This window comes from Ranitomeya imitator, chromosome 8 (genome assembly GCF_032444005.1).
Source record: "Ranitomeya imitator isolate aRanImi1 chromosome 8, aRanImi1.pri, whole genome shotgun sequence".
NCBI classification, from domain to species: domain Eukaryota; kingdom Metazoa; phylum Chordata; class Amphibia; order Anura; family Dendrobatidae; genus Ranitomeya; species Ranitomeya imitator.
The window spans coordinates 7,920,058-7,937,312 of NC_091289.1; the positions used below are offsets into that span (position 1 = coordinate 7,920,058).

General features: G+C 46.8%; 1 protein-coding gene across 3 annotated transcripts in view; it reads left to right on the forward strand.

Moving 5' to 3' along the window:
* The window catches only part of GRM7 (glutamate metabotropic receptor 7), a 478,587-nt gene that overhangs the window by 239,439 nt on the left and 221,893 nt on the right, over positions 1–17,255 (forward strand). For all 3 annotated transcript variants that reach the window (XM_069736194.1, XM_069736195.1, XM_069736193.1), the window contains one exon: positions 2,039–2,255. In XM_069736194.1, coding sequence (XP_069592295.1) covers positions 2,039–2,255 — 217 coding nt within the window. The remainder of the gene's footprint in view (positions 1–2,038; positions 2,256–17,255) is intronic.

The following is a 17,255-nucleotide window of genomic DNA, read 5'->3' on the forward strand; positions in this document are numbered from 1 at the left end:
ATAGGGAAACATAAAACGCTTTGGAGATGTGGAGTAGATGGGAGCGCGGCGGCCGCAGATCTATCACGGGAGCTGGATGTTTGTAATAAGAAGCCCAGGTCTCTCTTCCTGTGTCTCATACTGTTGGCTTCCCCTCATAACCTCTGTTGGGGGCGCAGATTTAGGTTCTCACAGATGCTGAAAAATAAAAGGGATTGCTCGGTGAAGAGAAGTTATCACGTATCCACAGGTTAGGTGATAACGTAATGATCATTGGGGTTTGACCACCGGGATCCGCGCGAATCGGCACTTGTATCCCTTTATAATGGACCTGCAGTGCGCATGCTCCTCTGTCGGCCCAGTCATCCCTCAGCGACTTTTAACGACAGCTCCATTGATAATGCATGGAGCGCTGGTCGAGCATGTGCATTGTTGGCAGGGAGCATTGGTCGAGCATGCGCACTGCCGGCATGGAGCGCTGGTCGAGCATGCACACTGCTGGCATGGAGCGCTGATCAAGCATGCACACTGCCGGCAGGGAGCGTTGGTCAAGCATGCGCATTGTTGGCAGGGAGCGTTGGTTGAGCATGCGCACTGCCGGCAGGTAGCGCTGGTCGAGCATGCACACTGCTGGCATGGAGCATTGGTCGAGGATGCGCACTGCCGGCATGGAGCACTGGTCGAGCATGCACACTGCTGTCAGGGAGCGTTGGTCGAGCATGCTCATTGTTGGCAGGGAGCGTTGGTTGAGCATGCGCACTGCCGGCAGGGAGCGTTGGTCGAGCATGCTCATTGTTGGCAGGGAGCGTTGGTTGAGCATGCGCATTGTTGGTAGGGAGTGTTGGTTGAGCATGCGTACTGCTGGCAGGGAGCGTTGGTCGAGCATTCGCATTGTTGGCAGGTAGCGTTGGTTGGGCATGCGCACTGCCGGCAGGGAGCGTTGGTCGAGCATGCTCATTGTTGGCAGGGAGCGTTGGTTGAGCATGCGCACTGCCGGCATGGAGCGCTGGTCGAGCATGCACACTGCCGTCAGGGAGCATTGGTCGAGCATGCGCACTGCCGGCAGGGAGCGTTGGTCGAGCATGCACATTGTTGGCAGGGAGCGTTGGTTGAGCATGCACACTGCTGGCAGGGAGCGTTGGTCGAGCATGCGCATTGTTGGCAGGGAGCGTTGGTTGAGCATGCACACTGCTGGCAGGGAGCGCTGGTCGAACATGCACACTGCCATCAGGGAGCGTTGGTTGAGCATGCTCATTGTTGGGAGGGAGCGTTGGTTGAGCATGCGCACTGCTGGCAGGGAGCGCTGGTCGAGCATGTGCATTGCTGGCAGGGAGCGTTGGTTGAGCATGCGCACTGCCGGCAGGGAGCGTTGGTCGAGCATGCACATTGTTGGCAGGGAGCGTTGGTTGAGCATGCGCACTGCCGGCAGGGAGCGTTGGTCGAGCATGCGCATTGTTGGCAGGGAGCGTTGGTTGAGCATGCACACTGCTGGCAGGGAGCGCTGGTCGAACATGCACACTGCCATCAGGGAGCGTTGGTTGAGCATGCTCATTGTTGGGAGGGAGCGTTGGTTGAGCATGCGCACTGCTGGCAGGGAGCGCTGGTCGAGCATGTGCATTGCTGGCAGGGAGCGTTGGTTGAGCATGCGCACTGCCGGCAGGGAGCGCTGGTCGAGCATCCTCATTGTTGGCAGGGAGCGCTGGTCGAGCATGTGCACTGCCGTTCCATTCCTACAAGGATAAAAGGTTACCATTGGGCACGAAAATTCCTCATTCTGCCAATAGGTCCCAGCGGTCAGACCCACACAATCAATAAGTTATCACCCATCTCTCAGACCCCCAACGTTCCCCTATGTCCCGGTCAGTGGCTTCGTCAGTGAGTTGCAATATTTGAAATGCTGATAGATTATCCTGTTCAGCGCTTTCTTGGTCCTTCTCGGATGTCTGACTACTAGTGTGGCCACCGGTCCCCCTAGCGTTGTCCCCCTGCTTGTCACAAGCGCTGGTGTTGTTTTCGGACTCCTCTTGATGTTGATCTTTTCTCCCTCTTCTCCCGGCAGATCCCACAGATCAGTTACGGCTCCACCGCCCCCGAGCTGAGCGATGACCGCCGATACGACTTCTTCTCTCGGGTGGTTCCTCCAGATTCCTTCCAGGCTCAGGCCATGGTGGACATCGTTAAAGCAATGGGGTGGAATTACGTGTCCACGCTGGCGTCAGAAGGAAGTTATGGCGAGAAAGGGGTCGAGTCCTTCATGCAAATTTCCAGAGAGGAAGGTAAGACACAATTAGCCTATAAACTGAGTGGATCCCCAATAGTTAGACAATGTCTCTTGAGATTTCAAAATCCCTGGTGGTCTAGAGAAATGAAATGGTTAATTCTGCATTCCTTGGTGGTCTAGAGTAAGCATAGGGTTAGCATCTGGTGGTCTTGGGGAGTGAAATAAAATATTTATTCAATCCCTGATGATCTTGGATAGTGAAATGGTTAATTATTGCTTCCTTGGGGGTCTTGGGTAAGTATAGAATTAAATGTATATTCACTACTTGTGTACGACTGTGAATGGTGATCTATGAAAAAATGTAATCACACATCTGTGCTGGTCTACATGCTGTGAAGTGGTTAATGGTTAGTTATAGTTTCCCTGGTGGTCTAGGGTAGTTGAGAAGGCTAATTGTATATTTCTGCTGGACAAAGGCAGAGAAAAGGTAAGGACTACATTTCCTTATGGTCTAGGGAGTCTTACATTCCCTGGTGGTCCCAGTTTCTCAATTCTTAGGGTCTCCCCTAGGGTCCTGGACATTTGCCGGCGTGCTGCCCGTGATTCTGTCCCTGTGCAGAATCTCTATAGACCCATGGTGAGATTCCCTGCGGCGCCATCAGCACAGTCCGGGCTCCATTGCTTCCACATTGTTTATTCAGGGGAGATCATATTTATGGATGATATTTTCATGTGAAGGGGCAGACAGCCCGGGGGTCCCTGTGTGCAGCGAGACCCCGGGGTCTCCAGCGGCCCTGCATCCTCACAGTAAGGAGACTCTGATTAATTCCATGGAGAGCGCAGAATAAAGCCTGCGCTGGCACAGCGCCCGCGGACATGGCGCACTTTGCTTTTCATCCTCTGGATCCATTGCTCTGCTGGAGAGAGCCCAGTGTGCGCAGTGATTGTATCTGCAGCCGCCATCTCTCCCCTCCACCTAGTAAATAATGCAAGGAGCCTGGAGCCGAACCATGAGTGAGCCCCTGCATGACAGACAGGGACATCATGGCTGCCGAGAGCCGGACAGCAGCTCCGGAGTGGATCCATGGAGGAGATCCGGCCGTGTCAGACTTGGCGCAATCCTGCGTTGTAATGGTTCTGCGTAGATTGTAAGCACTCACGAGCAGGGTCGTCTTGTGTTGCTTTAATTATTATATTGTTAACATTGTTACTTATGACTGTTGTGTTTGAAGCTGTTAAACTGTAAAGCGCTGCGGAATATGTTGGCGCTATATAAATAAAGATTATTGTTATTATTATTCTGCGGTCCTGAGCTCCACTGCTGCGCTGGAGCGGCGCCTCGGTGCACGGATATGTCCAGTTACAAAGTGATATCGCGTGCCAGAAGATGCTGCAAAGGCAAAATGCAGAGAGAAAACAAGTCAGAGCGGGCGCATTAGTGATATTGAGGCATGGCACAGGTAGCGAGGGGCATAGGGAATGGTGCCCACCCAAGGTCAGACAGCTCCAGGCAGGGGCAGACCGGAGGCCCCTGTGCAAGAACAGTATATGGGCCCTTTGCATTCTGCAGAATCCCCCTGCGGTGGTGGTGGCCCCTGGGCGGATGCACTGTTGCACCATAGTTCTGTCCGCTCCTGGCTCCAGTGCAAAATCTGCACCATCCTCTCAAGTCCTGGGGACGCTGGGCACCTCCATCCCAATAAGTAGCAACTTGTGACTTTGCCACAAAGTAGCAAAAAAACAGTCAGTGTTGTTTTACCATTGGAAATAAAAGAATCAAATCCACCAAGAAAAGTGAGATTAGTGAGCGGGTGGGGGAATAGTCTGAGGCTCTCTGCAGCGGATCACAGAAGATGGCGAAGCGAGGAGCGTTAAAGGGAGTGTCAGCGCAAACTGGCCGAACAGACTAAAGCCCTGTAGAGGAATCGCCCCTATAAATATCGCCCTATTATCGCTCCATCGCTGCAGACAAGCCAGCGCTGTCAATCACCAGTGAGGAAGGGGGGGCATGGAAAACCAGTGGGCAGAATAATGCATTGGGCCTCTCGGCCACACCCAGATAATTTACATATTTGATTAAATGCAGTTTCTGTGCTGAATGAAGGCAGCGATTAGCGCAATAATGGTGCGTTATTTATAGGGGCGATATCCCCCTACAAGGCTGTGCTCTTAGGGTACAATGTCAGTTCAAGCCGCAGCAAATTGCCCTTTTTATTGGCATAGTTCCTTTCCGCTTCTACATTCACCATTTCGATGAGTTCACAGGATCAATGTCGCATAACCTGTAAAATATCATCAAGAAAGGCATCCAGGCCTCATAGAACTGTATCGGTGAATCAGCCATTACAACATCATGTGGCAGAAAGTTCCATAATCTCATTGCTCTTACAGTAAAGAATCCATAGTGTCACTGCTCTTACAGTAAAGAATCCATAGTGTCACTGCTCTTACAGTAAAGAATCTGTAGTGTCACTGCTCTTACAGTAAAGAATCCATAGTGTCACTGCTCTTACAGTAAAGAATCCATAGTGTCACTTCTCTCACAGTATAGAATCCATAGTCTCACTGCTCTTACAATATAGAATCAACAGTGTGACCACTCTTACAGTATAGAATCCGTAGTCTCACTGCTCTTACAGTATAGAATCCATAGTGTCACTGCTCTTACAATATAGAATCAACAGTGTGACCACTCTTACAGTATAGAATCCGTAGTCTCACTGCTCTTACAGTATAGAATTCATAGTGTCACTGCTCTTACAATATAGAATCAACAGTGTGACCACTCTTACAGTATAGAATCCGTAGTGTCACTGCTCATACAGTAAAGAATCCGTAGTGTCACTGCTGTTGCAGTAAAGAATCCATAGTCTCACTGCTCTTCCAGTATGGAATCCACAGTGTGACCACTCTTACAGTATAGAATCCGTAGTGTCACTGCTCTTACAGTATAGAATCCATAGTGTCACTGCTCTTACAGTATACAATCCATAGTGTCACTGCTCTTACAATATAGAATCCACAGTGTGACCACTCTTACAGTATAGAATCCGTAGTCTCACTGCTCTTACAGTATAGAATCCGTAGTGTCACTGCTCTTACAGTAAAGAATCCGTAGTGTCACTGCTCTTACAGTAAAGAATCCATAGTGTCCGTGCTTGCACAATAAAAGGATTCATAGTCTCACTATTCTTTCAGTAGGGAATCCAGTCTCACTACTTGCAGAGTAAAGAATCCATACTGTCACAGCTCTTACAGTAAAAAAAATCATATGGCATTATATCACCAGATACTGTAGATTGGGGCTGATGATTGGGGCATTATGTCCCCGGATACTGAGGATTGGGGCATAAAATCACCAGATACAGAGGATTGGGGCATTATATCACCGGATACAGAGGATTTGGGGCATTATATAACCAGATACTGAGGATTGGGGCATTTCTATCACCGGATACAGAGGATTGGGCATTATATCACCGGATACTGAGGATTGGGGCATTATATCACCGGATACTGAGGATTGGGGCATTATATCACCAGATACTGAGGATTGGGGCATTATATCACCGGATACAGAGGATTGGGGCATTATATCACCAGATACTGAGGATTGGGGCATTATATCACCGGATATTGAGGATTGGGGCATTATATCACCGGATACAGAGGATTGGGGCATTTACAGTATATCACCGGATACAGAGGATTGGGGCATTTATATCACTGGATACAGAGGATTGGGGCATTTACAGTATATCACCGGATACTGAGGATTGGGGCATTATATCACCGGAAACTGAGGATTGGGGCATTATATCACCGGATACTGAGGATTGGGGCATTATATCACCGGATACAGAGGATTGGGGCATTATATCACCGGAAACTGAGGATTGGGGCATTATATCACCAGATACAGAGAATTGGGGCATTTATATCACCGGATACTGAGGAATGGGGCATTATATCACCGGATACTGAGGATTGGGGCATTATATCACCGGATACTGAGGATTGGGGCATTATATCACCGGATACAGAGGATTGGGGCATTATATCACCGGATACAGAGGATTGGGGCATTATATCACCGGATACAGAGGATTGGGGCATTATGTCACCGGATACTGAGGATTGGGGCATTATATCACCGGATACTGAGGATTGGGGCATTATATCACCAGATACTGAGGATTGGGGCATTATATCACCGGATACAGAGGATTGGGGCATTATATCACCGGATACAGAGGATTGGGGCATTTACAGTATATCACCGGATACAGAGGATTGGTGCATTATATCACCGGATACAGAGGATTGGGGCATTATATTACCGGATACTGAGGATTGGGGCATTATATCACCGGATACTGAGGATTGGGGCATTATATTACCGGATACAGAGGATTGGGGCATTATATCACCGGATACTGAGGATTGGGGCATTTACAGTATATCACCGGATACAGAGGATTGGGGCATTATATCACCGGATACAGAGGATTGGGGCACTATATCACCGGATACAGAGGATTGGGGCATTATATCACCGGATACAGAGGATTGGGGCATTTATATCACCGGATACTGAGGATTGGGGCATTATATCACTGGATACTGAGGATTGGGGGATTATATCACCGGATACAGAGGATTGGGGCATTTACAGTATATCACCGGATACAGAGGATTGGGGCATTTATATCACTGGATACAGAGGATTGGGGCATTATATCACCGGATACAGAGGATTGGGGCATTATATCACCGGATACAGAGGATTGGGGCATTATATCACCGGATACAGAGGATTGGGGCATTTACAGTATATCACCGGATACAGAGGATTGGGGCATTATATCACCGGATACAGAGGATTGGGGCATTATATCACCGGATACAGAGGATTGGGGCATTATATCACCGGATACAGAGGATTGGGGCATTTACAGTATATCACCGGATACAGAGGATTGGGGCATTATATCACTGGATACAGAGGATTGGGGCATTATATCACCGGATACAGAGGATTGGGGCATTTACAGTATATCACCGGATACTGAGGATTGGGGCTTTATATCACCGGATACAGAGGATTGGGGCATTATATCACCGGATACTGAGGATTGGGGTATTATATCACCGGATACTGAGGATTGGGGCATTATATTACCGGATACAGAGGATTGGGGCATTATAACACCGGATACAGAGGATTGGGGCATTATATCACCGGATACTGAGGATTGGGGCATTATATCACCGGATACAGAGGATTGGGGCATTATATCACCGGATACAGAGGATTGGGGCATTATATCACCGGATACAGAGGATTGGGGCATTATAACACCGGATACAGAGGATTGGGGCATTATATCACCGAATACAGAGGATTGGGGCATTATATCACCGGATACAGAGGATTGGGGCATTATATCACCGGATACAGAGGATTGGGGCATTATATCACCGGATACAGAGGATTGGGGCATTATATCACCGGATACTGAGGATTGGGGCATTATATCACCGGATACTGAGGATTGGGGCATTATATCACCGGATACTGAGGATTGGGGCATTATATCACCGGATACTGAGGATTGGGGCATTATATCACCGGATACAGAGGATTGGGGCATTATATCACCGGATACTGAGGATTGGGGCATTATATCACCGGATACTGAGGATTGGGGCATTATATCACCGGATACAGAGGATTGGGGCATTATATTACCGGATACTGAGGATTGGGGCATTATATTACCGGATACTGAGGATTGGGGCATTATATTACCGGATACAGAGGATTGGGGCATTATATCACCGGATACAGAGGATTGGGGCATTATATTACCGGATACTGAGGATTGGGGCATTATATTACCGGATACTGAGGATTGGGGCATTTATATCACCGGAAACTGAGGATTGGGGCATTATATTACCGGATACTGAGGATTGGGGCATTATATCACCGGATACAGAGGATTGGGGCATTATATCACCGGATACAGAGGATTGGGGCATTATATCACCGGATACAGAGGATTGGGGCATTATATCACCGGATACAGAGGATTGGGGCATTATATCACCGGATACAGAGGATTGGGGCATTTACAGTATATCACCGGATACAGAGGATTGGGGCATTATATCACCGGATACAGAGGATTGGGGCATTATATCACCGGATACAGAGGATTGGGGCATTATATCACCGGATACTGAGGATTGGGGCATTATATCACCGGATACTGAGGATTGGGGCTTTATATCACCGGATACAGAGGATTGGGGCATTATATCACCGGATACAGAGGATTGGGGCATTATATCACCGGATACAGAGGATTGGGGCATAAAATCACCGGATACAGAGGATTGGGGCATTATATCACCGGATACAGAGGATTGGGGCATTATATCACCGGATACAGAGGATTGGGGCATAAAATCACCGGATACAGAGGATTGGGGGATTATATCACCGGATACTGAGGATTGGGGCATTATATCACCGGATACTGAGGATTGGGGCATTATATCACCAGATACAGTGGATTGGGGCATTATATCACCGGATACAGAGGATTGGGGCATTATATCACCGGATACTGAGGATAGGGGCATTATATTACCGGATACAGAGGATTGGGGCATTATATCACCGGATACAGAGGATTGGGGCATTATATCACCGGATACAGAGGATTGGGGCATTATATCACCAGATACTGATGATTGGGGCATTATATCACCGGATACAGAGGATTGGGGCATTATATCACCGGATACAGAGGATTGGGGCATTATATCACCGGATACTGAGGATTGGTGCATTATATCACCGGATACAGAGGATTGGGGCATTATATCACCGGATACAGAGGATTGGGGCATTATATCACCGGATACTGAGGATTGGTGCATTATATCACCGGATACTGAGGATTGGGGCATTATATCACCGGATACAGAGGATTGGGGCATTATATCACCGGATACTGAGGATTGGGGCATTATATCACCGGATACAGAGGATTGGGGCATTATATCACCGGATACAGAGGATTGGGGTATTATATCACTGGATACAGAGGATTGGTGCATTATATCACCGGATACTGAGGATTGGGGCATTATATCACCGGATACAGAGGATTGGGGCATTATATCACCGGATACAGAGGATTGGGGCATTATATCACCGGATACAAAGGATTGGGGCATTATATCACCGGATACTGAGGATTGGGGCATTATATCACCGGATACTGAGGATTGGTGCATTATATCACCGGATACTGAGGATTGGGGCATTATATCACCGGATACAGAGGATTGGGGCATTATATCACCGGATACAGAGGATTGGGGCATTATATCACCGGATACAGAGGAATTGTGCATTATATCACCGGATACTGAGGATTGGGGCATTATAACACCGGATACAGAGGATTGGGGCATTACAGTGGAGCAAAAAAGTATTTAGTCAGTCAGCAATAGTACAAGTTCCACCACTTAAAAAGATGAGAGGCGTCTGTAATTTACATCATAGGTAGACCTCAACTATGGGAGACAAACTGAGAAAAAAAAATCCAGAAAATCACATTGTCTGTTTTTTTATCATTTTATTTGCATATTATGGTGGAAAATAAGTATTTGGTCAGAAACAAAATTTCATCTCAATACTTTGTAATATATCCTTTGTTGGCAATGACAGAGGTCAAACGTTTTCTGTAAGTCTTCACAAGGTTGCCACACACTGTTGTTGGTATGTTGGCCCATTCCTCCATGCAGATCTCCTCTAGAGCTGTGATGTTTTTGGCTTTTTGCTTGGCAACACGGACTTTCAACTCCCTCCAAAGGTTTTCTATAGGGTTGAGATCTGGAGACTGGCTAGGCCACTCCAGGACCTTGAAATGCTTCTCACGAAGCCACTCCTTCGTTGCCCTGGCGGTGTGCTTTGGATCATTGTCATGTTGAAAGACCCAGCCACGTTTCATCTTCAATGCCCTTGCTGATGGAAGGAGGTTTGCACTCAAAATCTCACGATACATGGCCCCATTCATTCTTTCATGTACCCGGATCAGTCGTCCTGGCCCCTTTGCAGAGAAACAGCCCCAAAGCATGATGTTTCCACCACCATGCTTTACAGTAGGTATGGTGTTTGATGGATGCAACTCAGTATTCTTTTTCCTCCAAACATGACAAGTTGTGTTTCTACCAAACAGTTCCAGTTTGGTTTCATCAGACCATAGGACATTCTCCCAAAACTCCTCTGGATCATCCAAATGCTCTCTAGCAAACTTCAGACGGGCCCGGACATGTACTGGCTTAAGCAGTGGGACACGTCTGGCACTGCAGGATCTGAGTCCATTGTGGCGTAGTGTGTTACTTATGGTAGGCCTTGTTACATTGGTCCCAGCTCTCTGCAGTTCATTCACTAGGTCCCCCCGCGTGGTTCTGGGATTTTTGCTCACCGTTCTTGTGATCATTCTGACCCCACGGGGTGGGATTTTGCGTGGAGCCCCAGATCGAGGGAGATTATCAGTGGTCTTGTATGTCTTCCATTTTCTAATTATTGCTCCCACTGTTGATTTCTTCACTCCAAACTGGTTGGCTATTGCAGATTCAGTCTTCCCAGCCTGGTGCAGGGCTACAATTTTGTTTCTGGTGTCCTTTGACAGCTCTTTGGTCTTCACCATAGTGGAGTTTGGAGTCAGACTGTTTGAGGGTGTGCACAGGTGTCTTTTTATACTGATAACAAGTTTAAACAGGTGCCATTACTACAGGTAATGAGTGGAGGAAAGAGGAGACTCTTAAAGAAGAAGTTACAGGTCTGTGAAAGCCAGAAATCTTGATTGTTTGTTTCTGACCAAATACTTATTTTCCACCATAATATGCAAATAAAATGATAAAAAAACAGACAATGTGATTTTCTGGATTTTTTTTTCTCAGTTTGTCTCCCATAGTTGAGGTCTACCTATGATGTAAATTACAGACGCCTCTCATCTTTTTAAGTGGTGGAATTTGCACTATTGCTGACTGACTAAATACTTTTTTGCCCCACTGTATATCACCGGATACAGAGGATTGGGGCATTATATCACCGGATACTGAGGATTGGGGGATTTACCACTTGTGTAGAATGCCATCCCTGATCTGGTGGATACAAGGTCCTGGTGCGTTATAGAGATCAGTCATCAGTGTCTTATTATATAACTTTGTGGTCACTGACTGAAATCTTGGCATTTTCCGTCTTCGCTGCAGTTCTCCTTTAAATGAGCGCCACCCGCCGTTCCTTCCACCGGGGTCCATGTTTATTATACCAGCAGCACAGTGAAGGCAATTTACCATAGAACAATGCCTGCGGGTGTTTTTACTTCTGGATCCTATATGCGCCCGTGTAGCTGAGCGAGGCCGGAGAGTAATGGCCATGGCCGTCCAGCCCCTACTCCAGCTGTGTCATTTGTCACTTGGAGCCTATCCATCCTGGTAGGTCCCAGAGGAGTAGTAATAGAAGGTCCCTTTCCCAATCTGTCATACAGGAGCTTGTTAGCCGTTATTATTCATCTATTGTGCTTGGCCGATGGGAGAATCAGTTTATGGCCGCTCAGAGCTAAGGCCGCTGACCTTGTGAATGGTGAAACTCTGGAAATGACACAGGATTGTTTGATGGTTTCATTGTTCTTCCATTGTCAGCGGCTGAAGCCGAGGACTCCATCACCATCCACTGTTCGGACCCCCAAAGCAACACATTATTAACCCTTAGAAATCAGTAATGCAGGAGACCCCATTATCCAAACCCTTGACACCTTTCTATCATAGCTGTGACGCTCTGCGTGTCCTGACACATTTTAATTGTAGCTGTGATGCTCTGCGTCTCCCGACACCTTTCTATCATAGTTGTGATGCTCTGCATGTTCCTACCAATTTCTGTCATAGCTGCAATTCTCTTTCTGTCCTGATGTCTTTTTATTATAGCTGTGATGCTCTGCATATCCTGACCACTTTCTATCATAGCTGCTGCAATGCTCTTTGTGTCCTAACTCCTTTCTATCATAGCTGTGATGCTCTGCCTGTCCTGACTCCTTCCTATCATATCTGTGATGCTCTGTTTGTCCTGACCACTTTCTATCATAGCTGTGATGCTCTGCGTGTCCTAACTCCTTTCTATCATAGCTGTGATGCTCTGTTTCCTGACCACTTTCTATTATAGCTGTGATTCTCTGCCTGTCCTGACTCCTTTCTATCATAGCTGTGATGCTCTGTGTGTCCTAACTCCTTTCTATCATAGATCTGGTGCTCTGTGTGTCCTGACCAATTTCTATCATAGCTGTGATGCTTTGTGTGTCCTAATTCCTTTCTATCAAAGCTGTGATGCTCTGTGTGTTCTGACCACTTTCTATCATAGCTGTGATTCTCTTTGTGTCCTAACTCCTTTCTATCATAGCTCTGATTTTCTGTTTGTCCTGACCACTTTATATCATTGCTGTGATGCTGTGTGTCCTGACCACTTTCTATCATTGCTGTGATGCTTTGTGTGTCGTGACCACTTTCTATCATAGCTGTGATGCTCTGCGTGTCCTGACCACTTTCTAGCATAGCTGTGATGCTGTGTGTCCTGACCACTTTCTATCATTGCTGTGATGCTTTGTGTGTCGTGACCACTTTCTATCATTGCTGTGATGCTTCTGCGTGTCCTGACCACTTTCTATCATAGCTGTGATGCCTTGTGTGTCCTAACTCTTTTCTATCATAGCTGTGATGCTCTGCATGTCCTGACCACTTTCTATCATAGCTGTGATGCTCTGTGTGTCCTAACTCCTTTCTATCATAGCTCTGATGCTCTGTGTGTCCTGACCACTTTCTATCATAGCTGTGATGCCTTGTGTGTCCTAACTCTTTTCTATCATAGCTGTGATGCTCTGCACATCCTGACCACTTTCTATCATAGCTGTGATGCCTTGTGTGTCCTAACTCCTTTCTATCATAACTCTGATGCTCTGTGTGTCCTGACCACTTTCTATCATAGCTGTGATGCCTTGTGTGTCCTAACTCTTTTCTATCATAGCTGTGATGCTCTGCACATCCTGACCACTTTCTATCATAGCTGTGATGCTTTGTGTGTCCTAACTCCTTTCTATCATAGCTCTGATGCTCTATGTGTCCTAACTCCTTTCTATCATAGCTCTGATGTTCTGTGTGTCCTGACCACTTTCTATCATAGCTGTGATGCTCTGCCTGTCCTGACTCCTTTCTATCATATCTGTGGTGCTCTATGTGTCCTGACCACTTTATTATTATTATTATTTATTTATATAGCACCATTAGTTCCATGGTGCTGTTCATGAGAAAGGGGTTACATAGAGAATATAGATATCGCTTCCAGTAAATGAATTTACAATGACAGACTGGTACAGAGCTATCATAGCTGTGATGCTCTGTGTCCTAACTCCTTTCTATCATAGCTGTGATGCTCTGTGTGTCCCGACACCTTTATATAATAGTTGTGATGCTCTGCGTGACCTAACTCCTTTCTATCATAGCTGTGATGCTCTGCGTGTCCCGACACCTTTATATAATAGTTGTGATGCTCTGTGTGTCCTGACCACTTTCTATCATAGCTGTGATGCTCTGCGTGTCCTAACTCCTTTCTATCATAGCTGTGATGCTCTGCGTGTCCTAACTCCTTTCTATCATAGCTGTGATGCTCTGCGTGTCCTGACCACTTTATATCATAGCTGCAATGCTCTGCGTGTCCTGTCCCCTTCCTATCATAGCGATGATTTTCTGCGTGTCCTGTCCCCATTCTATCATAGCTGTGATGCTCCGTTTCCTGACTCCTTTCTATCATAGCTGTGATGCTCTGCGTGTCCTGACCACTTTCTATCATAGCAGTGATGCTCTGCTGGTCCGCAGCAGATAGTCCATGCTATCCATATCACCTGTCGGTGGTTTTATTGTTACGGCTGATGTATGCCCAGTGTTACTCAGATTATGTACATTGATCATGCTTGCTGTCAGGGAATGGAAATAAAGGAAGATTTGTAGAAGTTTGTTATGTGATATGGAGTCTCTCGCTGTATGACGGCTGCAGCCTTGCTGTGCACTTGTACATGCAGCGGCCAACAGCGAGGCGGCCACATAGAGCCACCACTCATGCCGGCCGGTGCCAGGCGTCGCTCGCTCCCTGGTGTATCAGTACTCACAGCTCAGAGATCAGGAGCCATATGGAGTCTATTGACCCTGGTGGCAAACTATCAAGCCAAGCAGTAATTAATATGTATGTGCGGCTCTGATGGAGTAACATGACAGAGGACTGAGGACCCCTTAAGGGAAATGCGTTGTCAGAAAATGGACTATTGTTTAAATCCATTTTTTCATGTATTTTTTTTTACAAATGTTGGATTTTTTTTTCATATAATGATCTTTATTATAAAAAAAACAAAATGTAGTCACTGGGTCAGTGGGGCTTTTTAGACTTGTATTTCCTTTTCTTTTAGGAATCGTTTTAAGCATTCTCATTATCATGATAGGTAGCTGCTCTATACACAGCGGATAAGGCAGGAACCGCCATTCATTTTTTTTTTCAGTAAATATATTTATTGAAATTTTAATGAAATTTTAAACAGGAAAAACAAAAATAATCATTACAATGTCCAGAGCTATACATTACGCCTCTGAGAACACAGCACAAGTGTAGTTGAACAAAGACTCTGGCACATAAAGGGTACATGCTTCTCATCTTGAGAATCACCTCGGGACATGGACCTTATATACAGAATACAGAACCTGTAAGAAAAGCAATTGTAGAGATAGAAGAAAAGGAAAGAAAGAGAAGAAGAGAAAAAAAGGGGGGAGGGGGGGGAATGGGGGAGAAGGGGAATAAGGAGGGGGAGGGGGGGTTAAGGGAGACCCCGCAATGTACACGCCCACGTATTGAGAATTATGAGTATGTACGCAGCCAAGTCAGGAACCCTGTCAATCATATCCACATATTATAGATGATTGACAGCTTTCAATCTGACCACACAGTACTGCAGAAGGTTAACCCTGTATACCTGAAAGATTTCCCAGCAAATATCTTATATTATCTCAGGTTTATGATTATAGAGAGACTCAAGAGGTCAAAGCTGCAATACCTGGAACAGCCAGTGGACAAGAGTGGCGCTGTTTCTGGAAGAGAGAGACCATTCATCATTGAACTCAAAAAAGCAGCTAGTTCTTTCCCGCGTGCACCATGAATCTCCCGGGGATGAGGCGTTGCTTGGTTATTTAACGCTCAGCTTGTGCCACCAGCCTTGGTGGAAGAGTCCACCTTTTGCTCTGCCATGCCCATGATAGCGAAGCCTTGGCAGCGGGTAGATCCCTAGTGATGCAAAGTACTCCATGACACCAGCAGGAGATATCTGGCTGCTTGGCATGAGTCTTGCTGTGCCATTTGCTCCGGTGCTTGACTTGCAGGACGACCATTCTTTGCCAGCAGCACCAAGAACCTTTCAGGTCTTTCCTTGGTAGGTCCTTGGCTATGTCGGTGCCTTATGAGCCCCAATTGCTGACACTACATTTAACTCTGGATAGAAAATCCTGGCCAGCTGCACCAAGAACCTTGCAAAAAATGGGGTAATTGCTTTGCAAGATGAGGAACCAGCCATGAGACAGGGCAGGACACTTACTGTGCCAAGTGCACCACGAATATTGCCGGGGATGTTGGCTGCTTGGGCAGATCATCCGCCTTCAGTAGGGGCAGCAGTCTATAAGGTAGAGCCAGCTACCACCTGGGCTAAGCTGTATGACAATGGTCCTGTCCTGTGCCAGCTATACTATCAGTCTTGTTTATAGGACTGTTTCCAGCTGAACCAAAACATGTTCTATGTGGACCTGATGGGCAGGGTGTTGCTGTGCCAGAAGATCTACAAACCATTGCCAGGTCCCCTGTGAGCATTGCATGAGATGTGGACCTGATGTTTAGGGTTATTGCTTTGCTTGGAGCTCTTATTAACCCTTGTCAGTTGCACCATGAGCTCTGCAGGAGACAGAGGCTTGGTGGGTTAGGCTCTCGCAATGCAAGGTGCTCTGTTCGCCTTTGGCATAAGGTTAGACCCTTGAGCCAGGAGCACCATGAACATGAGGGTTGGTGGTTGTTGGGACCTGTGCTGCACCGCTCTACCAGCAGCTTTATGGAGGTGTCCATAGACTATTTGGTTCCCCACAATCAGGTGATCGGTGTCTTGGCTACTTCGTGTCCCAGTCTTATCTCCTAGCTCCTGGATGCTGCTCTGTGCAGTGATGGCTTCTGGACTGATGGCCTCATGGTAATTGGGATTGCACTTATCTCCTCTGGAGACGCTGGTTCCTCTGATGCAGATTTTTGTTGCGCCCCTTCCTCTATGGGGTCTTGGCTGCGATCCTTATATTCTGTCTCAGCAGATTGTGCAGCAGCCGAGGTGCGACACCTGAAGAGCCACCGACATTATTAATATGGAGACGAGTGTAAGGAAATTATCAGAATCATCATCTTGGCCTTTGGTTAAGTAGCTATTAACCTCTCACGTACCCGAGGGGACGGAAAAGCTCCAACATTAGCAGATTCCAATTAGTCTCCATTCTACAAGAGCAGAATTATCAGTTCTTCATAGAGCAGCGCTCTGATCCCAAGAACCACATGTCTGCAGTGTTACATAGGACTGCAGGTGACATCTACTACATTATCTGTACTCAGGGAGTCATCACTGTGTCATCTGTAATGTTACATAGGAATTCATGTGAAATCTACTACATGACCTGTACTCAGAGTTATCACTGTGTTATCTGTGATGTTACATAGGACTGCAGGTGACACCCTCTGTGCTCAGAGGTTGATGGGAGTTTTCATCAACCTGTGCAATAAAAAAAAAATTTAAGAAAAATGGCTTGAGGTCCCCTCTATTTTTGATAACCAGCACAGATAAAGCTGACAGCTGCGTGCTGCAACCCCCAGCTGTTAGCTTTATATTGGCTGGTTATCAAAAATAGAGGGGTCCCA